Source organism: Lissotriton vulgaris, chromosome 2_2 (genome assembly GCF_964263255.1).
Source record: "Lissotriton vulgaris chromosome 2_2, aLisVul1.2, whole genome shotgun sequence".
Taxonomy (NCBI): Eukaryota; Metazoa; Chordata; class Amphibia; order Caudata; family Salamandridae; genus Lissotriton; species Lissotriton vulgaris.
The window spans coordinates 318,341,154-318,367,609 of record NC_141688.1 but is presented as its reverse complement, the minus strand read 5'-3'; the positions used below and the strand labels follow the sequence as shown (position 1 = coordinate 318,367,609).

Here is a 26,456-nt window from a genome sequence, read left to right as displayed (position 1 = left end):
AGACATGTTAGTGATAGATTCCTTACCTTAGAATATCCCCAGGCGTCAGACTGGATCCGGAAACTTTTGCATAGCAGTACCCTTGCGCTTCGGTAGGCGTCGTCTGCGGCTCCTTGTCCGTCGTCGGCGCCGTGATGACGTCGTCTGAGTACTTAGACGCCGCCTGCGCTTGCTGACGTCAGTTCTTCTTTTTTCCGCGCCAGCCAGCGCAGATCTGGAAAAAGCAGTAAACCAGTCAATTTTTGACTAACTTTTTGGTGATCATTTTGATTCTTTTCGAAGTCTTGCGACTCCGACGGTGCCGTAGTGATGCCCGGCTTCAATCATTGTGACTAGTGCGACCGCACCATGTATGTATGTATTGGCATTTATATAGCGCACTACTTACCCGTAGGGTCCCAAGGCGCTTCGACCGCTGCGAAACCCTTCCTGGCTTCCCTGAGAGATGGTCCCTTAATGGGTATCTCCAGGGTGAGACCAGGCATCCCCGGCGGTCTGGTGGGGCCGTTAGTGAAGATGAGGCAAGCTAATGCCCAGAGTTGCCGAGTGTGATCGCTGATCAGAGTGGGCACCGAGGCGAGAGAATTATCGAGTCCGCTGACCCTGGTCCAGAAACCTGCCGCGCCGGGAATCGAACCCTGGTCCCGGGCCGTCCTCTGCTCTCGGGTCTGCCGCCTCTAACCAGTGAGCCACACTACTTCACCATGTCGGTCACGGATCCTCACCGCCTGTGCCTGACGTGTTTGGGCGTCGACCACGACGAGGCCTGCTCCGACTGTCGGGCCCTTTCGAGGAAAGCCAGGCGGGAGCGGTCCCGCAGGCGGCTCGAACTCTGGCGGTCGGCCCGCGCCGCGTGAGGTCCCGGTCCCACGGGAGGTCGAGGGACAGGTCGCGGGGACGGAGCCGTCACAGCTCTGGGAGTCGGCACCACTCCTCCGGGTCCAAGTCGTCAGGTAAGAAACACAAGAAGTCTAAGAGGCATCATCGCTCTTCTGCTCCCCCTGACGCTCGCGCGATGCGGCCGGGGGTTCGGGTGACACCGCCCACACGGCTCCTCGGGAGTCGCGGGCGTCGCGTCCGGCCCCATACCCTCCGGTCCCTGGGCTGAACGCGACGCCGGAGGAGATTGAGCGTTTCCTCATGGCCATCAGGTCCCTTTCTCCTCCGACGGGCTCTGCGGCGCCTCCGGGCCCAGCGGACCCGTCTGGGGGCCCTAGTGGGTCGGGGGCTTCGACCCCTGACGCCGTTGGGTGCTTCGGCCCTGGCGCCGCAGGGCCCCGCGATCCTGACACCGCCGGTGCCCTCTGGCCCGGCACCGCAGGGAACAGCGGCACCGGCGCCTTCCTCGGGCTCTGGATCGTCACCGGTGGACCTTACGACCTCCCCGGCGTCGGTCCGTCTGGTGTCACCGGCCCCGATACCTCCCTTGCTTCGGTTCCGACGTCGGGACGGTGCCTATCGGCGCCGCACCCGACGCCGTTTGGAGATTTTTACTTCTATGAACCTACCTCATTCAATTACAACCCTGAATCTCAGGAGATGGGTGATGAGGAGGATTGGGAGGGGTCTGAGGACTCTCTGACCAAGGAGTGTCAGTCTAATATAGACTGGGCAGGAGACCTTGGGGAGGCCAGTGGCCTGGGCACCTCTCCAGACCCTGGATTTGTCTCTCCTCCTACCGTGGCTTCGGAGGAGGGGGCTACCTATGGTGTGGTGTTGACGAGGGCTGCCAAGGCCTTGGGCCTTGAGCTCCCCGTCGCGGCCGTGAGGACTAACCTCACAGAGGTCCTTAAACTGCAGTCATGCTCGTCTGAGCCTCTGCTGCCTTTTAATGAGGCCTTGACCGACATTCTTTTGGGCACTTGGTCCCGGCCCGCTACGGGTTCGCCCGTAGATAGGAACGTGGCCAGACGCCACCGCCCTGCTCCAGGCGACCCATGTTTCCTGTCCTCCCACCCCACCCCCGAGAGTCTGGTCATCCAGGCCTCTAATTCCCAGACCGCATTCCCGACGGCCCCGCCGGACAGGGAATCCAAGAGGTATGAGAATTATGGAAAGATTTTCTCCTCCCTTAGTTTGGGACTGCGGTCTAACAACACCGCATGCCTCTTGGGCCGCTACACCCACTCTCTGTGGGAGACGGTGGCGGAAGTGCTGCCAGAGTGCCCGTTGGAGGTACGGGCCAAACTCGGCCACGCCCTTGTGGAGGGCCGAGATGCAGCCAAGTATTCAATCAGGTGTGGGCTGGATACTACCGACTCGCTAGGCAGAGCGATGGCTACGACAGTGGCGGTGAGACGCCACGCCTGGCTGAGATCCGCCAATTTTTCGGCAGATGTCCAAAACACTCTGATGGACATGCCGTTCGATGGCCGTCGCCTCTTTGGCGACAAGGCAGACCACGCGTGTGAGCGCTTTAAGGACTCCAGGGCTACGGCCAAGTCCTTGGGCCTCTCGGCCCCGCGCCAGCAATGGGGTGCCTTTCGCTCCTTTCGTGGCCAGGGAAGGGGTGCCCCCACACATGCCGCCAGACTATCGTCCAGGGCGGCGGCGGCCGTGGAACCCGCCGCGGAGGCCGTCGTGGAACCAGGCGGAGTCAGTCCGCACCTGCCCCCGTGGCATCCACCTCTAAACCCTCCTAGTCCGTGCTTTTTGGCCCATGTGACGCCAGTGGGAGGCAGGGTTCGCCATCACCACTCTCACTGGCGCACTGTTACTTTGGACAGGTGGGTGCTGCAGATCGTCCGGAGGGGCTACTCCCTCCCCTTCGAGACGACTCCTCAAGCCATGCCACCGCAACACCACCGCGTATCGGGGATCACTTGCGGCTCCTGCAGGAGGAAGTTTCGGCCCTCTTGGCCAAGGGGCCATCGAGCGCGTTCCTGGGCCAGAAGTAGGACGTGGTTGCTACTCCCACTACTTTCTGGTACCCAAGAAGGGCAAAGGGGGCCTACGCCCTATCTTGGATCTGAGGAACGTCAACTGCTTCCTCCGGAAGGAGAAGTTCAAGATGCTGACACTGGCTCAGGTCTTAGCTGCCCTGGACCCAGGAGACTGGATGGTAGCCTTGGACTTGCAGGACGTTTATTTCCACATTCCAGTCTTGCCGGCCTACCGGCGCTACCTGCGGTTCATGGTAGGCCACGAGTACTTTCAGTTTACCGTGCTTCCCTTCGGCCTTACCAGCGCCCCACGGGTGTTCACGAAGGTGATGGCGGTGGTCGCAGCTCATCTGCGCATGTTAGGGGTTTCAGTCTTCCCCTACCTCGACGACTGGTTGTTGAAGGCCGGCTTGCCCCAGACAGTCATCAGCCACCTCCAGACAACGGCAGACCTCCTGCACCAGCTGGGGTTTTCCATCAATGTGCCGAAGTCTCACCTGTGCCCCTCTCAGAAACTCCTCTTCATCGGAGCGGTTCTCAACTCTGAGCAGTTTCGGGTTTATCCTCCCGAACAACGGGTTCTGGATATTCAGGCTCTGATTCCAATCTTTCAGAGCTGGGGCTGATTGCCTCCTGCATCCTTCTGGTGCATCACGCCCGGTGGCGGATGCGGGCTCTGTAGTGGGACCTGAAGTTTCAGGGGGCCCAGCATCAGGGCAACCTGTCCGACCATGTCCTGATCTCGGAGGGCACTGCGAGACAGCTGCAGTGGTGGCTCACGGACCGCGATTGGGTCAAACACCTGGCAGGTTCTCTGAACGCCAGGGCGTACGAACTTAGCCGGCAGTTTTTGATGGATTACGAATGGCGTCTGAACTCTGATGTGGCGCAAGGCCTCTTTCTGCAGTGGGGAGAGCCTTGGTTAGATCTATTCGCCACAGAAGAGAACCCGCAATGTCATCAGTTATGCGCGTTGAAATTCCCAACGCGGCACTCGCTCGGTGACGCTTTTCGTCGCGAGTGGAGTTGCGGTCTGTTGGACGCCTTTCCGCCTATACCACTTCTGCCCAGAGTGCTGAAGAAGATCAAGCGCGACCGGGCCCAAGTTATCCTTGTGGCTCCGGACTGGGAACGAAGGTACTGGTATCCCAAGCTACTCAGTATGTCTGTCGGTCCCCCGGTTCGTCTACCTCTTCAGGAGGACCTTCTGTCGCAGCAGCAGGGGACGGTCCTCTACCCGAACCTGTCCAGTCTCCACCTACATGCTTGGAGATTGAGCGGCGACAGTTGAGGCCATTTGACTTGCCTCCTGAAGTCTGTGCTGTGATTCTGGCAGCCAGGTGTCCCTCCACAAAGTCGGTATACGCCTGTAGGTGGAACAGATTTGTGGCTTGGTGCACAGCAAAGGCTGTGGATCCTCTCTCTGCCCCTCTTTCTGAGGTTCTTCTCTTCCTTCTTTCTCTTGCCCAGCAGGGCTCTGCTCTGGGCACTCCCAAGGGCTACCTTTCTGCCCTTTCAGCCTTTTTAAAACTACCTGATCAGCCATCTTTAATCAAGTCCCCAATTGTAAATAGGTTTTCGAAGGGCATCACATATGTTGCCCCCCCCCTGTTCCATTTGTGATGCCTCAGTGGGATTAAAACCTTGTTCTTACCTATCTGCTGTGCGCTCCCTTTGAGCCACTTCATAACTGTCCTTCGTCTTCTTACTCTGAAGACTACTTTCCTGGTCGCCATCACCTCTGCCAGGAGAGTGAGTGAGCTCCAGGCTCTTTCTTCCAAACCTCCTTTCCTTTCTGTCCTTCCGGACAAGGTTGTGTTGCGGACAAGACCCTCTTTCCTGCCCAAGGTTTTCACAGCCTTCCACATCGGGCAGTCCATCACCTTCTTTCCGCCTCCGCATCCCTCAAAGAAGGAAGAGCGGCTCCACCGTCTGGACCCAAAACGTGCGCTCTCGTTTTATCTGGATCGCACACGACAGTTCCAGGTGGATGACCAACTCTTTGTTGGTTACGTGGGCGCTAAGAAGGGGCGGGCGGTACACAAGCGGACCATCTCTCGGTGGGTCGTGTTGTGTATCAAGGCATGCTACTCCTTGGCTAAGAAGGAACCTCCTGTTGGGCTGAGGACCCATTCCACTCGGGCCACGGCGGCTACTACTGCCCTGGGCCGGGGAGTCCCCTTACAGGACATTTGTCACGCAGCTATGTGGCCTCGCTGCACACGTTTGCAAGACACTAATGCCTGGACAGTCCAGTCCGGAGGGATGGCTTCTTTGGTCGTTCTGCCCTCCAGGACTTTCTGGTGTGATTATTGGTTCGCAGACCCACCACCGGGGTTGGTATTGCTGGGGTATCTATTCTAAGGTAAGGAATCTACTACTAACCGGTTTCTTTCAGATGAACAAGTTACTTACCTTCGGTAACAATATATCTGGAAGGAACAGTAGTTAGTATTAGATTCCTTACTGCCCCACCCATCCTCCCCGTTCTGCGAACCGATATCTAGGGTGAAGGTCATCCCCTTTCAGAGCCCTAGTTTCATGGCACCAGTGTTGGTTTTTATCATGGCTCTGCGTTTCTGGCGCTGAAAAGCTGTGTATAAGAACTGACGTCAGCGCGCGAGGGCGGCGTCTAAGTACTCCGGCGACGTCATCCCGGCGCAAACTATGCCGACAACGGACGATGAGCCGCAGACGACGCCTACCGACGCGCAGGGGTACTGCTACGCAAAAGTTTTCGGATCCAGTCTGACGCCTGGGGATATTCTATGGTAAGGAATCTAATACTAACTACTGTTGATTCCAGATATATCATTACCAAAGGTAAGTAACTTGTTCATATGGTTGACGCTTGTGTCTGTGCTTGGGATGTATTTTCTTTAGGAACACAATTGTTTCAAACATGGCTGCTGTGGTAAATATTTGATTTACCGTCCTAATTTCTATGCAGGTAAGTACTTAATCAATAATAACTCAATCGTAAAGAAAAGGGCAGAGTCTGTGGTGTTAGAGTTCTTAGGGGTTTTATTCCTTAAAAAGGAATCGTTCTAGAACTGGATATCATGTTCCTGCAACCACAAGGGTTCAGGAAGGGATAGAGCAATATTTTATTGACAATACATAGCTTATATACTTAAGTTGCATTATAGAAACCAATACAGTAGGCGTAACAGCTGAGAGAAACAAGATAACAGCATCCACGTGGTAGTGATACGTAATTAGAAGGCGTGAACTAGGCGTGAACATAGAGGTGTGTGCTAGAAACGTCACAGGTAGGTGTCACAAGTGGGTGGCACAAAGCAGAATCTTGTAAGGTCAGCAGAAATCTGAGGCTTGGATGCGCGCGCAGCTGCATGACGTGTGATTGACGTGCAACTGGAGGGTGCAGGGGACTTGACATTTACACTGGCGGAAAGAGACAGAAGTCTGGCATGTCAGATCAACTCGTACTTCTATCATATCTGATATCTTTGGGAACCATACTATCTAAACGGAAAAGGTCTCTGGGGCAGAAGCCATTCTATACTGACTGTGAGTGCGTGTATAAGCGCCTAAGTGTCTACATGAGAATGCGAGGGGCATGGGCCTACCATGGTAACAGAGGCTATGAATTACTTGCACAGAGACAGTGAGGCCGGGCCCTTTGCTCTGCAGCTGGGGGGATGTTTACTTAAACTAGTAGGCCGGAATGCATTTTCGAGGAGCGGAACAGATAATTCGAAGGTTGAATACAGTCTTGGCAGGCAGCAGGCTGAGCTAAGCGCCATGAGCCGCACAGGGAGTAAAGCAGAGGTCACGGGTACAGAAACAGCCTGGGCTGAAGTTGTCGGAGTCAGAAAGCAGGAAAAAAAGGGCTCGATGGCAGAATTCAGGGCCTACTTTGCCAGAGCTGAAAAACGTGCAAAGTACACGACAAAAAGACGTTGGCATAGCATACTTAGGAACGGAATATTCAACCCATTCAGGGTGGGTCTGAAAGAGGACATGTTAACGTTGGACGCAAATGTATTTGCGTCTTCATAGCTGGCACAGGGGGGAAGTTACATGCACTTTAAGCTGGTACATGGAGTCAGTGGGGTACACGCTAGGGAACATTACTTGACCATAAAATTTATATTTCCTCATTCCCTCCTTGTTCCCTACGGACCCTTCATGATATATCGATCCTCATGAATCTATCAGTCTGTTCTTGTAACATCATTTGCTCATCTTTCTTTCTTTCACGTTTTGAGAAAAAACTGGAATGTTTAATGCACGATGTGGCACACAGTCCACAAATCGCTGGCCCACACTGTAGGCACAGGCAACAACTGAATACTATGACTAGGCCAACGCCTAGGAAGGATAGGATCTTCCATCCCCAAGCGGTTAACGTTGTCCAGAACCAACCGGACCAAGTCCAGGTGCCTGGATTCTGATGTATCAGATTTGCAATTTTATGAAGACGTGTAATAGCTTGATATACCGTTGGCGCGTTTTCTGGAATGAAAACACAGCAACTTGACCCGATGACCTTACAAGCTCCGCCTCTGTCTGCCAAGATGACGTCAATAACAAGACGATTCTGAAGAACAACAACCCGCATAGCGGACTGCTCCTCTGTTAAGTTACCTAGGGCGGAGGCAGTTTCATTCACTACTGCTTCAAGTGTTCTAGTTAATCTGCGGATTAGTTTACTATTTTGGACGGGGCCTGTGAAGAAAAAGAATCCTTTATTGAAATCGGTGTACTGTTCCCATGCCGTTTCTGTGTAGTCGACAAGTGGGATATCTCTTCTGAGTCTATTCTTTACTAGATTTGCATTTCGGTGGTAATCAGGAGGAGCTAGAAAAACAGGTGGCAGAAGGAATGCAATATAACAGGTACCATCCCAATCTGGAGGTAAGCGTATGTATGCGGTATGACCACAAACAAAGTAGGAATGACGGGTAGCTCTAAAGGAAGATTTACCTTGATCACTGAATTCGACCACAGTAGTACATTTACTACGACCTAAGTGTACTGAACCTTTCTTACTGACACATAATTCACCAGTGACTGGTAATACTGACATAGCAGGGAGAACTGGTGCAGCTTCGGATTCAACAGTAAGAATCATAAGGTTAATTGTATAATTACCTAATCCATATACTTCATTTTCTAGATCAGTTCCTATTCTAGTGGGGAGTCCCTTCTTGTCGGGGTAACAGGCATTAAGCAGAACTAAGTTCAAGTTTCCCCAAACCCAGCTCCCTTTAAAAACAGCAATGTCAGGATCTAAGGAATTAATTATTCTGAACCATGCACCACAGGAGCCATTGTGAGTGAACGGGTACGGAAAGAGAGGCAGAACTCCCTTGTATTTCTGATAGGGAGGGAGTCGGCCACATATCCAGCAGTTTGTAGCATTATTAGTCTGATGGGAGTGATGTAACATACTAATGAATGTGTTGTTGCGCAGCGCGAGTCTGTAAGAAAGTTCATGGGGAGGTAATTCACTAAAGGAATGTTCAGCAGTGACATTGTAAGCAGATTGTTCACGCTTGAAAACAGGGTAGTATATAGAAAGCAATATACTCGCAACAATAATCAGAAGACTTAGAAAAAACATAATCAATAGTGTCACTATACAGTGACTACGGAGTGATTTGCAATATGTACGTTTCTTGAGTTGTCTCTCTCTCTCTCTCTCTCTTGATCTAGGGGATACATGTCAAACTATTTAACCGATTCACCTAGGGGAGGACTTAAACAATTAAACTGTCTGACTTGCTAGATCGAAGTTTCAGTTTGTACTCCTCTTGGGGAGTTTTCTCTTGTTTCGGAACTTTAAAGTCACTAGGTTGGATACAGTCTTTGGAAGGGGTGGACGAGTCTTTTCCTGGCATCAGTTCGTTACATTTTTTTATATGGCTGGTATGGATCCACCCCTTTCTGCCTTCAATCTTGATGGCGGTCCTCGTTGTAAGAAGGACGGTCTTCGGCTCTTTCCAGCGGGGCTCCAGCGGACTTTTCCTGTCGAAGTTCCTAACTAGGACCAGGTCGCCGGGACCGACATCATGCGGCTTTACATCAGTGTTGTCAGGGAAAGCTGCGGCAACCTGTGAACGACATGATTGGAGTGCAGACATCAAGGAGGCAAGGTAATCTGTCAGCATATTACAATCGACATCGGTAATTTTCTTAGGTAAGGGCGTCCCCCACATATTCGGTGGTCTGCCAAAAACCACTTCATACGGGGATAGTCCTGATCTCGAATGGGCAACCATTCTCATGTAGAACAGTGCAACTGGCAGGGCGACTATCCAGTCGACCCCTTTCTCTTTACATATTTTACCAAGGCGGGTCTTTAGTGTCTGGTTATGCCTCTCTACAAGGCCAGCGGCTTCGGGATGTCGGACACAATGGAATCTCCACTGATATCCTAGCAGCAGGGAAACCTGTCTCATAAGTTCGGAAGAGAATGGCTGTCCGTTATCTGAGTACACGACACGAGGCAAGCCGTACCGTGGGAAAAATTCTCGAACCAGCTGCCTGGCAGTGGTCGGAGCAGTGTAATCTGGGACTGGATATGCTTCGGTCCAACGGGAAAGTGCACAAACAATTACGAGGACATATTTGAATCCTCGACAACGGTCCATCTGGATATAATCCATCTGGAGTACTTCAAAAGGGTGATCGGGAGGATGAAATCCACCTTGCTCTACAGGGACGCTTTTACCAGGATTGAACTGACAACAGATCATGCAAGTACGCACTTTCTGTTTTGCTGCTGCTCGTAAGTGTTTGTTATACCAGAGATTCTGTAAACTGTCTAACATCGCTTTCTCTCCTAGATGTGCAGGACTATGTGCTGTATTTATTATGACTTGAACCAGAGTCGGGGAGAAACCACGTAGATTTTCCCTTCGTCATCCAACCTTGATCTGTCTGGATCCCTCCTAGTTCAGTCCATTTCTTTATTTCATCTGCAGTAGCATGTGTCTGAATATCGATTACATCTAGGGCGGGATCCCTGATTGTCATACAATGTGTCGGTACTATTGTCTTTGTCACGTCAGTTGTCTGAGTGTGAGTCAGTGCTGTATGTTTTGCTGTCTGGTCTGCCAGGTCGTTACCCTGGGAAACAGAATCTGTAACTTTAATATGTGCTTTACACTTCATGACGGATATGCCTGAAGGCAGATGTATTGCTTCTAACAGTGCTTGAATGAGGGGACCGTGTTGAATCTTGGCACCATGAGAGGTCAAGAAACCTCGTTCTTGCCATAACATTCCGAAGTCGTGTACAACTCCGAACGCATAACGGGAATCAGTGTATATGTTAACATTTCTGTTCTTGGCTAGTATACATGCTCGGGTCAGAGCGATGAGCTCTGCCGCTTGAGCGGACAGTGTGTCAATACGATGTGTTTCTTTAACTTCGGTTTCAGTGGTCACTGCATACGCGGCCACTAATTCTCCTGTACTTGTTCTCATGCATGAACCATCCACATAAAGTGTCAGGTCTGGGTTTGTCAATGGAACATCGGTTAAGTCTCGTCGAGGCTTTGTTACTGTATTAATGATCTCTATACAATCATGCGGGGCTGGATCTGTCATAATTGAGGGTAACAATGTTGCGGGGTTCAGAATGCTGCAGCGTCTGATTTCTATGTGTGGCTGGAATAGCGTTAATTCATAACCTGTCAGTCGTGCTATAGTCAAGTGTTGAGTCTGGGTTCTGTTTAAAAGAACCTCTACAGAATGTGGAACTTGTACTGTTAATGGATGTCCTAAGACAATTGAATCGCTCTGTCTGATTGCTAATGCTGTTGCTGCTACTGACTTTAAGCACGCAGGGAGTGCCTGGGCTACTGAATCCAATGTACTTGAAAAATAAGCACAAGGCTTATGTGAACCTGCTTGGTCTTGAGTGAGGACAGACAACGCTGTACCATCACGTTCTGTAACGAAAAGTGTAAAAGGTTTGCTGTAACATGGTGTCGCTAAAACTGGTGCTTGGCATAAAGCTTTCTTTAATTCTTCAAAGGCTTGTGTGTGTGTTCCTGAGTCCAAGGAAGGACAGTCGAAGTCGCTGCCTCCTGTGTTGTTAACTGAATGAGTGGTTTAGCTAGAAATGCATACTGAGGGATCCATTGTCTGCAGTACGAGGTGAGGCCTATAAAGGCCCGCACTTCCTTTTGTGTCTGGGGTTGCGGCATATTTACAATTAACTGGATACGATCAGGAGTGAGCTGTCTCCCCACTTTGGACAGCAAGTGACCCAAGTACACAACTTGCTGAACACAGAATTGTAGCTTCGAAGGAGACACCTTGTGTCCCTTTTCGGCCAGAAAGTGTAAAACTGTCAGTGATGCTTGTTCACATTCGGGCTCACTTCGTGCGGTGATCAGCAGATCATCGACGTATTGCAGTAAGGCGGTGTTAACTGGCATTTGAATACAATCTAGTTGTCTTTTCAGTGCTTGACTATAGATGCTGGGGCTTTCTGTGAATCCTTGAGGTGCGCGTGAAAATTTGAAACTTCGTCCATTTAAACTGAATCCGAAGAGATATTGGCTCTCCGGATCAATAGGTACACTGAAGAAGGCGTTCTTGAGGTCAATTACAGTAAAGAGCGTTGCTTCTGAATCAATAGCAGTCAATAAGGAAGAGATATCGGGGACCACAGGGTACTGTGGAACGATGCATTTATTCAGTTCTCGTAAATCAATCACCAGCCGATATACTGGCGGCGCATTGGGATCAGTACGTTTAAGAATCGGAATGATAGGGGAATTACAGATATTGGAGTCGGTCTCTACGACCACTCCTTGGGCAATGAGCTCTTCAATGATTTCCAGTAAAGCCACTACAGCATCGGGCGGTAACTTGTATTGTCTGATTCTCGGTAAAACAACACCTGATTTCAGTGTAACACGGTATGGTGTAATGTGCATGCAGCCTACATCGGTTGGGCCTTGTGCCCACAGGTGATCTGGTACATTTTTCAATCTGACATCAAACTCTCGTAATACATAGTGACCCTTGAAATCTCTCAAAAACAATCTAACTCCCTCCGGAGAACAACATATCACAGCTCCTAGAGCCTTCAATGTTTTGATACCTAACAGATTTTCTGGACATGATTTTGTAAGTAACAAGTCTGTAACACGTGATAATGGACCCACAGCCAGGGGGACTGGTTCTGATACCTCATTTACAATAGGCTGTCCTGAAAAACCAAGGGAAACATTCTGTGAGCCTGAGAGGGGTGCCCCTGGGACTTCGTCATGGCTGATTGTTGTGCGGCTTGCCCCTGTGTCAATTAAAAACTTTCTGTCTTTTCCCAATACTTGACTGTGTACATAAGGACCCTCTTGATCTACAGGAATCTCAATAAGAGGCAAGCCAAACTCCCTCTCTAGGCTGTTTCATGTGTATCGTGGGTAATCGGGGTAAGCAGATTGGGCATACTGGTACATCTGTTGTGAAACTTGCTGAGTCGCGGCAATGGGCTGTGGCTGTGGTACTGCTACCGTCTGTGCTGTATGAGATGAAGCATGCGTATGCTGTGTATTCTGCATGGGCTGTACATTCTGTGAAGTCTGTTGCTGGGTCTGGTCTTGTCTAGGCGGATGCGGTCTTTCTTTAGTTTTACCTGTTGCTATGTTATGTTTCAGAACTGGGCATTCATGTACGTAGTGACCTGGCTGCTTGCAATAGTTGCATGTCCCTTTTACGGGAGCTGCGGCGTGACCTATCTGGGTCGTACCCTTTCTCTGGCTGTCTGCTGGAACTGACTGGGCCACTAACATTTTCATTTTCGTGTCTTTCATACGTTTCTGTTCATGATCCTGTTCTTCTCTGATTCTGTTCTGATGGTATTGTAACATTTGTAACATCTGTGATGGCGTATTTGCTTGCCATGTACTCTCAACCTTGTATACACGGTTTTTAACTGCTAACAGGGAATTCTCCACTAACTTTGATACAAAAAGATGCGGGTACGACTCGCTACTTGGTTTAAGACCACTATTAATAATGAAACATTTCTTGAATCTTGAATAAAAGTCACTAGTATCTTCATCTTGCTTCTGTTTACAGGCTGAAATTGCGTCCCAATCTTCCTTTCTAGTTGTCAGTAATCTTGGCAGAACCTGTACTATCAAACCTGGTAATGCTTTAGTTTTCTCCCCAAGGCCTAGCCCTGGGGTACGTTTTTCCTCCTCGTCTTCTATTTCTGCCCATACAATCTTTTTGTCTCCCTCCTCCCATTCTTTTTCCTTGAGTTTCTCGTAGATGCCCGTGGGCAACAGTACTTTTAACATTTTCATTATATCTTCATATGTGTAATCCCCCATCAGTAACATGTCTTTAAGTTCTCTGTGAAAACCTGCAGGGTCTTTATCATGACAGGGTACCAGTTTCTTCATTTCTAACAGTTCTAATTTGGTCAGAGGCGTGTGTACATACACACGTTTCAAGTTATTATCGGTACCCATAACTGGATGTACTTCTCGTAAGGGATTCTGACTTTCAATGCCATGCAGACGTTCCATATGATACATTTTTCTTTCTGGGGGCGGGGCGGGAACATATTCGGTACTTAAGAAAGTGTTGTATCTATGTCGTTCTAGAATTATTTGTATTAACTTGGTACTTAGACCTCTCCATCTATCCATGAGTAGTGCTTCTAATGTATCGTGTAAGGGACCTGGATCAGAATGTTGATTTCTGTATAACGTGAGGAGGTGCTGAATCATGTATACACCTGCTAATTTCTGTTCGTCTGGGGAGAGGTTCAGAAATGTCTGCGCTACTGTGTCATCATTGTATATGTTCGTATTGTCAGCCCATAACACTGCTGACCGGGCTAGTTCTTGTTCATCCATAGAATTGAGTACATGGTACCCCATTCGTTCTCGAAGCCTTTTATCAGTCTCTTGGAACTGATGTTCCGGAGAATTCGGTTTTGTTATGCCAGAGAGAAAAACTCTCTTGCTTTCCGGACGAATGCCTTTCCTAAGGTAAGTTCCCTTACCTACATACGCTATCGTGTCTGTAGCCCTTTCTGATTCTTCAGGTTCTTCCTCCTCCTCCTCGGAGGCTTTTTCTTTCTCTTTTTCGTGTATTTCTATCACTGCTTTTCTTATTCTCTTGTACATACTGGCTATGCAACCCCCTTTATCATGTTTTCCTTCGGATATGTTTTGACCCCACTTGTTTAGTGCCTCTATTTCATCCTGTTCTGTCTCAGGCCTGTCTCGTTCTCTGATTAGACAATTTATGAAAAAACGTAATATATATGCTTGAGTGTCAACTTTCTGATGTGCCATGGCCTCTTTAATACTGTCAGGGTCTTCCCCAGTCTGGACAAAATGGTATATTCTATCTAGGTGCTCCTTCATTCCTGAGAATAATGTTAGGTAATCTGTAGCTTGTCGCAATCGTAGTGATGCTATCAACATCCTATCGTCTTTGCCGGGTACTGGATCGTATCTGCAAACTGGAAGCGGTTCTTTGAGTCTGTCGAGACGGGGTGATTGAAGCGTAAAAGGGTTCTGCATATCCCTAAGCTGTAATCTGTGTGTTGGGGGCGGGGTCTGGTGACCCCCGGTCGCACCTCCTGAGGCGGAAGCGTGGACATTATTTCTCTGTGGAGTCTGTATCTGTACTTGAACTTGTCTTTTAGTAGGATCAGGTAGAAGCGGTTTCGGTATATCAATTTTAGGTGCGGGAAGTGGTGGAGGTGGAGGAACGGTGGGCAGTCGAACGGGGAAACCTGATTGCGGTAATGGCGGGTTATGGTCTGGAGGCGGGTTGCCACCCCCGTCCCCGTCAGTAGGCGGGACGTGGGCACGTGGATTGGTGTAAGCGGGTGCTACATCGTTCAGATAGGAATTCAGAAATATGTCTTTAGTAGTCCTGTGACTTACTTTAGTTGGAACCAATGGTTGCAGCAGATTTTTCGGTATTTCTGAAGTGGCCTCAGGCGAACCCTCGGCCACGAGATACATGCCATTTACGAGGTTGTTTCGTGCGCGGTCTATTTGCTCTGATTTTACTCGGATCCCTTCAGTAACTAATTCGTTTTCTTGGGCTTTATCTGATTCTTTAAGTCTGTCTTCTCTACGGAGTGCCTTTTCAGCACGCTTATGTGATTCCTTACGCCAAAATTCTATGGCGTCTTTCTGAGATTGTCTGGCTTTCTTTTTCCACAGTGCTTCTTCTACCTTCATGATGCACTCAGCATCCCATGTTCCGGTAACAGGCCATCTAGGTCTTTCGTCTAGATGCTTAGTATAATCGGCCCATAAATCTAGATACAATATGGCATCTAAGCCATGCTTGTGGTACATAAAATTTCCAGGAGTGTCCCTAGGGGGGATAGGAATTTCTTCCTCTAGTATCCCTTTCCTAGTTCCTATCTGCTTTAACTTGTTGAAAAACGGCATCTTGTTTACTTAATACTGAACGCTCAATCTTTGCTACTTAATTCTGAATACAGCTAGTTACACAAGAACACAATAATGCACATTAAAACAGTCACACTCATACCACGACATTAATCACATGAAAGACATTTATAACATAAATCTCTACTCTAGATACTGGATGTACTGCTTAACAGCACAGATACACTGTCGATGACAGTGCAAGAACTTGAATAACGGATGTACTGCTAAACAGTACAGATACACTGTCTAAAACAGTGCAGACCGTGTTTGTGTACCCAAACCCGTCTTGATACGTCCCAGCAATGGTACTCACCGGGAAGCACGGAAACAGAAGGCCTCGGAAAACTCGACTGGACCAGACCGGACTCGACTCGACACGTGGATACTTCGGAAACTGGTGGGCCTCTTGACACCTCGGACCTTGCTTCTTTCGGCTAGGCTCTGGTCGGGATCCTCCGCACTCCTCACCGCCTCGTCTGGGTGCTGATCGCAGTCTTCGTCACCTCCGTGGGCCAGAGGGAGATACAGGAAATCCTGCCAGTACGCGTAGTTTCCGTCTAACTGATGGCAGGGGACAGAGCTTGCAACGCACCAACCGGCGCGTGGGGTGGGGGAGGGGTCCCTATTCGGGCGCCAAAATAATGTGGTAAATATTTGATTTACCGTCCTAATTTCTATGCAGGTAAGTACTTAATCAATAATAACTCAATCGTAAAGAAAAAGGCAGAGTCCGTGGTGTTAGAGTTCTTAGGGGTTTTATTCCTTAAAAAGGAATCGTTCTAGAACTGGATATCATGTTCCTGCAACCACAAGGGTTCAGGAAGGGATAGAGCAATATTTTATTGACAATACATAGCTTATATACTTAAGTTGCATTATAGAAACCAATACAGTAGGCGTAACAGCTGAGAGAAACAAGATAACAGCATCCACGTGGTAGTGATACGTAATTAGAAGGCGTGAACTAGGCGTGAACATAGAGGTGTGTGCTAGAAACGTCACAGGTAGGTGTCACAAGTGGGTGGCACAAAGCAGAATCTTGTAAGGTCAGCAGAAATCTGAGGCTTGGATGCGCGCGCAGCTGCATGACGTGTGATTGACGTGCAACTGGAGGGTGCAGGGGACTTGACATTTACACTGGCGGAAAGAGACAGAAGTCTGGCATGTCAGATCAACTCGTACTTCTATCATATCTGATATCTGATGTTTGGGAACCATACTATCTAAACGGAAAAGGTCTCTGGGGCAGAAGCCATTCTATACTGACTGTGAGTGCGTTTATAAGCGCCTAAGTGTCTACATGAGAATGCGAGGGGCATGGGCCTACCATGGTAACAGAGGCTATGAATTACTTGCACAGAGACAGTGAGGCCGGGCCCTTTGCTCTGCAGCTGGGGGGATGTTTACTTAAACTAGTAGGCCGGAATGCATTTTCGAGGAGCGGAACAGATAATTCGAAGGTTGAATACAGTCTTGGCAGGCAGCAGGCTGAGCTAAGCGCCATGAGCCGCACAGGGAGTAAAGCAGAGGTCACGGGTACAGAAACAGCCTGGGCTGAAGTTGTCGGAGTCAGAAAGCAGGAAAAAAAGGGCTCGATGGCAGAATTCAGGGCCTACTTTGCCAGAGCTGAAAAACGTGCAAAGTACACGACAAAAAGACGTTGGCATAGCATACTTAGGAACGGAATATTCAACCCATTCAGGGTGGGTCTGAAAGAGGACATGTTAACGTTGGACGCAAATGTATTTGCGTCTTCATAGCTGGCACAGGGGGGAAGTTACATGCACTTTAAGCTGGTACATGGAGTCGGTGGGGTACACGCTAGGGAACATTACTTGACCATAAAATTTATATTTCCTCACTGCAACCGTTTTAAGTAGAGTAATGTTTATTTAGCGCTCCAAATTGCCAATGGATCTTTGTTGCACATTTGAGGAGTGTTTCTTATAGTTCTCTAGGTCCGATCCCATGGTAATTTCATCTTCCCAGTTAAGGAGTGTTCCAGGTAAATTCCCTCACGTTTAGAATATATGCCAGTTGTGCATTTAGTATAGACCATTTGTTAGTAATGGACTGGACATGGTTATTTGTATTGCCCCTCCATCCGTATGACCTGGTACAAAGTGCCTTGTCACCCTATATATGGCTCTGTGATGTCTTATCCAGGCAGCTGTCCGAGTGGACTACAAGCCATTGGGCCATCTGTGGTTCAAGAGTTATTGCAAATTTCCCAGATTCAGTCTGGCACATGGAGGGGATTCATTGGGTGAGGAAGGCGGAGTATCCTTCAGAAAGTTTCTTTTGGAGCCTGCTCTATATTTGTGCGTTAGACGTCATCCATTTAATCTGGAAACAGTGATACTATAATAATGTTGCTGTGTACTGCTTTGAAACCCGCTTTGCCCCCACTGCGTGTTCTACAAAGATATGACCCTATTGCTGATCGATGCTTCTGGCAGTGGCTCGATTGTGTAACCTCGCCCCATGTTAATGGAATGAAGACCCTTGTGAATACTGCACTGTGCTGCCTGTTTCGTTCACCAGTACGGTTTACAACTGTCCTGTGATGGATTTCATGGTGTAAGCCCTGGCTGCCCTTGCTGACATGGTTCTTAGTTGGTCTTGTAGATTCCAGAGGATTGAATTTTAGGTGGGCTTTGCCTACCAAGATGGAGTTAAAACTTCGGTCTCAATGTATTCTTCTTTCCTTGTCCTTAGCCAAGCTCGGTCTATGGGCGGGCACTCTGAAGCAGCACACACTGTCCCTCGTGAGTTCCAGCTGGATCTGGACGAGATTGAAAATGACAGCGGTGCAGTGAGATGTGAGATGCCTGTTCTTGTGCAACACAAACTGGATGAAATCTTTGAACCAGTCATGATCCCTGAACCCAAGTAAGTCCTCTTTGTTTCTAAAACTGCTTTTGAGCTTCTTCCTTCTTTTCTCACATAATAAGGTTTTCTGAGTATCTTTATTGTTTAATGTGGGTGTGAGGATTTCAGTATTAGAAGGAAGTGTCTCCATGCTTTCAATGACTTGCTTTATGGATCTATACAAACCTTCAGTGTAACAGGCTCCGCTCGCTCTTTCCTTGCTCATCAGGATGCGTACAGTCTCTCCTCACTTTGATGACATGCACAGTAACACTGCTTCGACCATCAACTTTGTGATCTCCCAGGTAGCGAGCGGCGATATTAATGCCAGCATCCAGGCTTTGGCTCAGGTAAGATGACTTGTCATGTCAGTAGTTTTACAAGTTGCCAAGTTGTGCGAGTGATGAGTTGCACCTCAGCAGAGCTGCAGCGTCTGTGATGCTGAGACTGCTCCGTATCACCCTGGTGACAAAGCCATGTGCACAGGGGCCATCTGACTCACAACATGGGCTCTTTTCACATTTATAATCTATCTGGGATGGAAGAAATGCAGCGGGTATGTTTAAAATGTACTGGTTCTGTAGGGAAAGAAGGATTATGCCATTGGAAGGGGTGGGTGTCCGCTTTTCACGGTAGTTAAACATTCACTGCCTCATGTTAGTAAAGATTGTTTGAAGCACTTTATAAAAGTTATCCTTGTGCAGGTCAGCACTTTCTAAATGTTGGTTTGATTTTGCTTGCAGATTGACGAGGTATTAAGGCAAGAGGATAAAGCTGAAGCCATGTCTGGTCACATTGATCAGTTCCTTATTGCAACCTTTATGCAGCTACGCCTGATCTACCACACGCACATGGGAGATGACCGACTGGACAAGGATGAGATTGTAAAGTTGTACAGCTGTATCATCGGGAATATGATCTCGGTAAGAGCGTAGTAAACTGCTTACCAGACCTGTTTGTAGGTGATGTTCTCAGTCTAGAGTAAGAATCGTGCCGTTTTACCGTACACAGGAGTTTTGAATTTGGTGTTTTGGTATTAGGAGGGTTTAATGGAAATATTTCAATGACGTGAACACAGGTAGCAGTAAACACTGCATGATGGATAGGTCATTTGTGATGGAGGCTTCTATCTGCAGATTGCTCCTTTTGAATATTCCGCGGTTTTTCAACTGGATCCAGAAACTTTTCCATAGTACCTCTGCATTCTTTAAGGTGGAACCTTGCAGCTCTGTGCTGGCTCTTTTCCAATCCAGAGATTACGTGTGGCACCTATAGAGGCGCCACTCCCATATGTAGATGTCAGTTCCTGTCTTTGTGACACCAAATGTGGATCAGGTGCTTCCACTCATATCTTAGTAACTTGTACTGTGATTTTTTTTCTCTCATTTTGCAAGGGAAAACAGATTTTCAAAGGCAAGTGTGTGATGGATCCCCACTATGGGTGCCTGTGGTGTCTGGGGTCAAGCAACAACTCCAAGACCTGCTGAGACTGTGCGTTGATTAACCCCAAGGTCATTGGGGCACGCAAGGCAAAACTTTAAGTAGCCAAGGACAAGACGACGCAGTGTCTGGACTGCTCAAAGTCCCTTTCCAAATCCAAGGGTTGATCCTGTACCCATTCTTGATCCCAACGGACCCACTTTAGAGGCCAGTTTTCATGCTCTCATCCTCCACATCCTCTGGAAACAGAAGTTGAAGTGGAGTTCTGCTCTTTCCAGCCTTTCCTACTCAATTGGTAGAGCAAATTGATGGCGCCTGCAGTTTCGTTCCCACACTGAAGTCGGCCGACTTAGGAACTGATATCCCAGCTGGTTCTAGCACAATCAGTTTCTTTTTTTTTTTATGTTATGTTATAAAGGTATTTGTAGCGCGCACTGCTACTCAAGAGTGTCCTGGCGCGTGGGGAAACAGTAACATGGGAGGTAGCAAAGGCTAGATGGATTGTTTAAACAGGTGAGTTTTTAGCTGTTTTTTGAAGGTGGACAGTTCCTTAATGTGCCAAAGATCTGGGAGAGCATTCCATAGAGTTGCAGCTTTGACCATAAAAGACAGCCCGCCAAGACGTGCTCGCCGGAATATCTGGGGATCACCAGCCGTCTTTGCAGAGTTAAGCGCAGCGGTCGGCTGGGAGTGTAAAAGGCAAACCTGGAACTGATATAGGCAGGGCCCGAGCCATGTAGTGCCTTGTGTCATGGTCAGAGCTTTAAACTGCACACGCTGAGCAACGGGCAACCAGTGCAGGTTGCTCAGCTGCTTACGAACGCTTAGGCGTCTCGGGATGTTGAATAAAAGCCTAACTGCAGCATTCTGGATGACCTGCAGCTTTCCCAGGAGATACCCTGGGATGCCTAGGTACAGGGCGTTGGCATAATGTAGGCAAGATAATATAAGCGCCCTGGCCACAGTCTCCCTAGCAAAGCGGGAAGCAGGGGAAAGAATCTCCTCAGGGCCTTGTGTGCCAAAGCAAACCCCTGACAGTTTCTTGATCTGCTCATGGAAGCCTAGATCGTCTCCAAACCAAACTCCCAGATTCTTAGCCACTCCACAGTCTCCCGTGGGACAAGGAAACCCCGGAGGCCAGAGGGACTCTCTGAAAGCAGGAGGGAAGTGACCATAGAGAAGCACCTCCGATTTCTCTTCGTTGCATTTCAGGCTAGCCTGAGCTAGCCACGACAACACCGATGAGAGACACCGATGGGCCATCTCAATCTGAAGGTCATCACCCTTCCACGTGAAGAGAAGCTGGGTGTCATCGGCATAGGCCATAATTTTAGCACCCAGCTTCTCCGCCAAATAGATCAGGGGAGTAAGGTAGACATTGAACAGAAGAGGGATCGTTGTGGACCCCTGAGGAACACCGGTGATCACTCTACTATCTGATGAAGAGAAGGGGGGCATCCACACCTGTTGGGTACGGTTATCCAAGAAGGATTTAACCCATTCCCAAACCGTGCCAGAAATGCCAATATCGGACTGGCGCAAGAGGAGCTGGAGGTGGGGTACCGTATCGAAGGCGGCAGAGAGGTAGAGCATAATCAGAGCCGCCCTGCCGCCCAAATCCAGGCACTCCCTAATGGCCTCCGTAATCTCCACTAGCGCTGTCTCGGTGCTAAAAGATGTCCTAAACCCGGATTGCGCTGGGTGAAGAGCACCAGAGAATTCCACAAATCTCTCCAGTTGTTTAAAAGCCACTTTTTCACACACCTTTGCTAAGGCTGGAAGAAGGGAGATAGGGCGATAGTTGGAGAGGAGTGTGGAATCAGCTGAAGGTTTCTTAAGGAGAGGGAGGAGTTTAGCGTGTTTCCATTGCAGGGGGACTCTTACCGAGTGCAGTGAGTTATTGACCAGCCTAACGACCACCGGAAAGACCATCTCCGCCACCCCACTCAGGACCCTAGCAGGGCAGGGGTCTGCGGGCGAACCAGATTTTAATGATTTAAGGATGGCTAAGACGTCTTTCACCTCTGCTGAGATGAAATGCGCAAAGAATTGCTTGGGTAGGGTGGTGCAAGAGGCGAGTAGTGTGGATGGAGGACATAGTGCTAGGGGGGTGGTCCTAAGGCTGTCTTGAATCTTTTGGACCTTGGCGATAAAATAAGTGGACAGGTCATCACACCATTGGGAGGAGGCAGGGGGAGAGGAGAGGCCTTACGCGATGCTGTGCCATATCAGATCAGAGAGTTCCATGCACCTATTCTTCATCTTGGCAGATCTCTGCAGACTGATCTGCTGTACCTTTGGGACTCATGGAGCCGAGAGGCCCTCTCCCTTCTTCACCCACAGCTGACTGAGCGATCGCTTCTGGGTTGAGGTGGCCATCAGGGAGAGATGGATAAGAGGCCTCTGGTTTCTGGCGGAGTATCGGCTCCACACCACATCTTCCGTAACAGAGTTCCATCCTCTTTGAGCTTAAAACTTTCCAACCATCCATTAACGGAGGCTGGTCCACACAGATGGCACTACCGCCATGTGGTACTGTAATAAACCATTTTGGGTGGCGTTGTGGAGCTGGTGTAGGAGGTCTTGAACCTGCTGAAATGTCTGGACCACCAAGGACATGTTCTGTTGGTTAATCTGCGGGCCGGATCGTTGAATACCAGGGTGGATGAGCTGAGCTGTCTGTGCCTAGCGAATAACAAATGGCAGCTTGTTTCGGAGGTTGTGCAAGGGATCTTCCACAAATTGGGATAACCTTGGTTCAAACTGTTCGCAGCTGGTCAAAAAACAGTGTCGCCACTTCTGCATGTTTTAGTTTCCAAGGTGTCTTTCGCTCTGAGACGTGTTTCGCCTTAAGTAGACATCTGGACCCCTGTAGGCCTTACTTGCCTATACCACTCCTTCCCCGACTTTTTTAGGATCAGGACAGACAGTGACAGTCATCAATGTGGCTCCAAACTAAGCATGAAGTATGGTGTATTTTGTCATCTGATCAGGCTTCCCCTCCAGGAGAATCTGTTGCAGCAGAATGGTTTGGTTCTCCACCCTGGCCATCACAGCTTCAACCTACATGTGTGGAGATTGAGCGGGAACAGCAAAACAGTGTTCGAGGCATTGAGCTGTAGATCATATACTGTGCATAGATCGCCATCTGGTGGTGGGCTCGGATGTTTGCAGTTTGTTTTTGTTGAAAAATCTTTGCAGTCACGATATAGGTGACTCCTCCTCACGATGATGGTGCGCATGGGCCTTGACTCCATCACCAGATAGTTTTTTTCCGCCATCTGGTTCAGATTTGATTTCCTGCGCTCCAGTTCGGTATCCTCTTCGAACCCCCTTCAATGCGCAATCCTTCACCGCTCGGCAGTATTGTTCTTCATGGCATTCCCCTTTCGACACGCATCCTCCAACTTCAAAAGTCTTCGACCAGGAACTTTGACCCAGGCTGTTGGGCCTAGCCGCGCCAACCACGACGGCGGTCGATGGAACAGAGTCTGTTTAAAAAATGCCCCGGGTGGGGTGCTAAATTACCACACACAGACTTAAACGAAATTTGTAGCCTCTACCTCTCCCCTGAGCACGAGGAAAAACACTGCGAGGCCTGTTTGTTCCGATCGAAGAAAACCATCTGTGAAAGTCGGGCTTGATGGCACAAAATGTCCTGCAGCAGCAGATCGTTCCCAGACCTGTTCGAAACAGGGTCAGTAGTTCATCCAGACCTTCAACCTGCAGAAGAGTATATCTGTCTCCGAAGCCAACGACTCAGAGGAAGATGAGCAGACTGTCACCCCGGCTCAGCGGACAGTGAGTACTACTACCCAGCCCATCACCAAACCTAAGGCTCCGGTAACACCTTCGCCCTCGGGCTCAGGTCAATGCTGTGTTCAAACTTCAGACGCTCTCCCTCGGGCCCGGCTATGAAACCGAAACCAAAGCCTTCCGAGTCGGGTCCATTCCGGCACGAACATACAGCTTCGGCACTGAAGCCTAAAACCAAGCCGGTGCCGCATATTCCATTGCCGGCACCTAATACACCTTCGCCGCCGAAAAGTCAAGTCAAGTCAAGTCAAGTCATAAAATTTATATAGCGCACTACATACCCAGAGGGTTTCAAGGCGCTTAGGAAGGGGGGGATGATTATTTGTCAAATATCCACGTTTTAAGCTGCTTTCTGAACGCTAGGTGATTCTGGGTGAGGCGAAGGTAAGCGGGGAGTGAGTTCCATGTTTTGGCAGCCAGGTAAGAGAAGGATCTGCCTCCCATGGTGGTCTTGTTGATGCGAGGTACAGTGGCGAAGGCTTGGCTGGAAGAGCGGAGTTGGCGGGAGGGGGTGTAGAAGGACAGTCGAGAGTTGAGGCAGTCTGGTCCGATGTCGTAGAGTGATTTGTGTGCGTGGGTGAGCAGACGGAAAGTGATCCTCTTATTGACGGGTAGCCAGTGGAGATCTTTAAGGTGACCAGAGATGTGTTCGTTGCGTGGGATGTCTAATATGAGCCTGTCTGAGGCGTTTTGGATTCGTTGTAGTTTATTCTGGAGTTTAGCGGTGGTACCTGCGTAGAGGGTGTTTCCGTAGTCCAGTCGGCTTGTGACCAGAGCATGGGTGACTGTTTTCCTTGTTTCGGTGGGGATCCAGCGAAATGTTTTTCTGAGCATGCGAAGAATGTTAAAGCAGGAAGACGATACGGCACTGACTTGTCTGTTCATTGAGAGTGAAGAATCCAGGATGACGCCAAGGTTCCGTGCGTGGTCTGTCGGGATGGGTGCATTTCCGAGGGCTTCTGGCCACCAGGAGTTGTCCCATGCAGAGGGGGATTTACCTAAGATGAGGACTTCTGTTTTGTCTGAGTTCAGTTTCAGTCGGCTTTGTTTCATCCATTCGGCGACTTCTTTCATTCCTTCGTGAAGGTTAGTTTTGGCGGTGCTGGGGTCCTTGGTGAGAGATAGGATCAGTTGAGTGTCATCTGCGTAAGAGATGATGTTGAGGTTGTGTTGGCGTGCGATGGCCGCGAGGGGGCACATGTATACGTTGAAGAGGGTGGGACTGAGTGAGGATCCTTGTGGTACGCCGCAGATGATTTCAGAGGCCTTGGACTTGAATGGTGGGAGGCGGACTCTCTGGGTTCTTCCGGTGAGGAACGAGGTGATCCATTCCAGTGCCTTTCCTTGGATTCCGATGTTTCTGAGGCGTTGTAAAAGGGTGCTGTGGCAGACTGTGTCGAAGGCTGCAGAAAGGTCGAGGAGGATGAGGGCGACTGTCTCCATTGTCCAGTAGAGTTCGAATGTCGTCTGTTGCTGCGATGAGAGCGGTCTCAGTGCTGTGTTTGGCTCGGAAGCCAGATTGTGAGGGGTCGAGTGAATTGTTGGCTTCGAGGAAGGCGGCGAGCTGGTTGTTGACAGCTTTCTCGATGACTTTGGCCGGGAATGGAAGAAGCGAGATGGGGCGGTAGTTTTTGAGTTCGGTGGGGTCTGCTGTTGGTTTTTTCAGAAGGGCGGTGAGTTCAGCGTGTTTCCAGTGTTCTGGGAAGGTAGCGGAGTTGAAGGAGCAGTTGATGACGTCTCGGAGGTGCGGAGCTATGACGGAGTCTGCTTTGTTGAAGATGTGGTGAGGGCAAGGGTCAGTGGGGGATCCAGAGTGGATGGAATTCATCAGGCGGATGGTGTCCTCAGTGGAGATAGGGTTCCAGGCGTTAAGGGTGTTAATGGGGGGGAAGATGGACAGCTGATGGTAGGGTGGGTTGGCTTCCGGGTTGGTTGTCAAAGCTGTTGTGGATGTCAGCAATCTTGTTGTGGAAAAAAGAGGATAGGGAGTCGCAGAGGGTTTGAGAGGGGGTGATGTCGTTGGAGTTGGCCGAGGGGTTGGAAAATTCCTTGACGATGTTGAAAAGTTCCTTACTGTTGTGGGCGTTGTTGTCAAGTCGATCCTTGAATGCTGTTTTCTTGGCTTTACGGATCAGTTGGTGGTGAGTACGGATGGCGCTTTTGAAGGCGTCTTTGTTGCTGGTGGATGGGTCTTTTTTCCAGGCCTTTTCAAGGGAGCGGCACAGTTTCTTGGACTTCTTAAGATCATCGTTGAACCATGAGGCCTTTTTGCTGCCAGGTTTGCTTTGACGTTTCTTCAGTGGTGCTAAGGTGTCGGCGGTGTTGGATAACCAAAGGGTGAGGTTGGAGGCGGCTTCGTTGGCGTTAGAAGAGAGGGCTGGGGAGGTTTGAAGGAGCGATGTGGAGATCTGCTCCGAGGTGATTTTGTTCCAGTTTCTTTGTAGAGTTGGTTGGAGGTGGTTGGTGGGTTTTGGCTTGTTGTAGGTGAAGTGAACGCAGCTGTGGTCAGTCCAGAGGAGATCCGTAGTGTGGCTGAAGGAGACATGGTTGCTGGAGGTGAAGATGGGGTCGAGTGTGTGACCTGCGATGTGGGTGGGGGAAGTGACCAGTTGTTTAAGTCCGAGGTTGGCTAGGTTGTCCAAGAGGGTGGCGGTGTTGCGGTCGTTGATCTTTTCAAGGTGGAAGTTGAGGTCTCCCAGAAGGATGTAGTCTTTGGAGGGGAGCGCGTGTGGGGTGATGAAGTCCGTGATGTCTTCACTGAATTTTGCGCGGGGTCCTGGTGGTCTGTAGAGGAGGGTGCCTCTGAGTGTGGTCTTGGGGTCGATGTGGATCTGGAAGTGAAGGTGTTCGGAGTTGGTGAGGTTGGCGTCAGAGCTGGTTGAGATGCGGATTGATTTCTTATGGACGATAGCGATTCCTCCTCCTGTATGGTCGGTGCGGTCCTTGCGTGTGATCTTATAGTCATCGGGGATGGCAATGGCGATGTCAGGGGCGGAGGAAGCGTTCATCCATGTTTCCGTTAGGA

The 26,456-nt window shown here is 49.4% G+C and overlaps 1 protein-coding gene and 1 non-coding gene across 9 annotated transcripts in view; both read left to right on the top strand.

Annotated features, from left to right (window-relative positions):
• Positions 1-26,456, top strand: part of CKAP5 (cytoskeleton associated protein 5) — a 901,993-nt gene that overhangs the window by 649,309 nt on the left and 226,228 nt on the right. For all 8 annotated transcript variants that reach the window (XM_086959680.1, XM_086959676.1, XM_086959682.1 and 5 more), the window contains 3 exons: positions 18,023-18,196; positions 18,405-18,525; positions 18,919-19,098. In XM_086959680.1, coding sequence (XP_086815806.1) covers positions 18,023-18,196; positions 18,405-18,525; positions 18,919-19,098 — 475 coding nt within the window. The remainder of the gene's footprint in view (positions 1-18,022; positions 18,197-18,404; positions 18,526-18,918; positions 19,099-26,456) is intronic.
• LOC147729380 (small nucleolar RNA SNORD67) lies at positions 18,569-18,678 on the top strand. Its single transcript, XR_015309229.1, has one exon. It is a non-coding gene; the product is annotated as a small nucleolar RNA SNORD67 (small nucleolar RNA).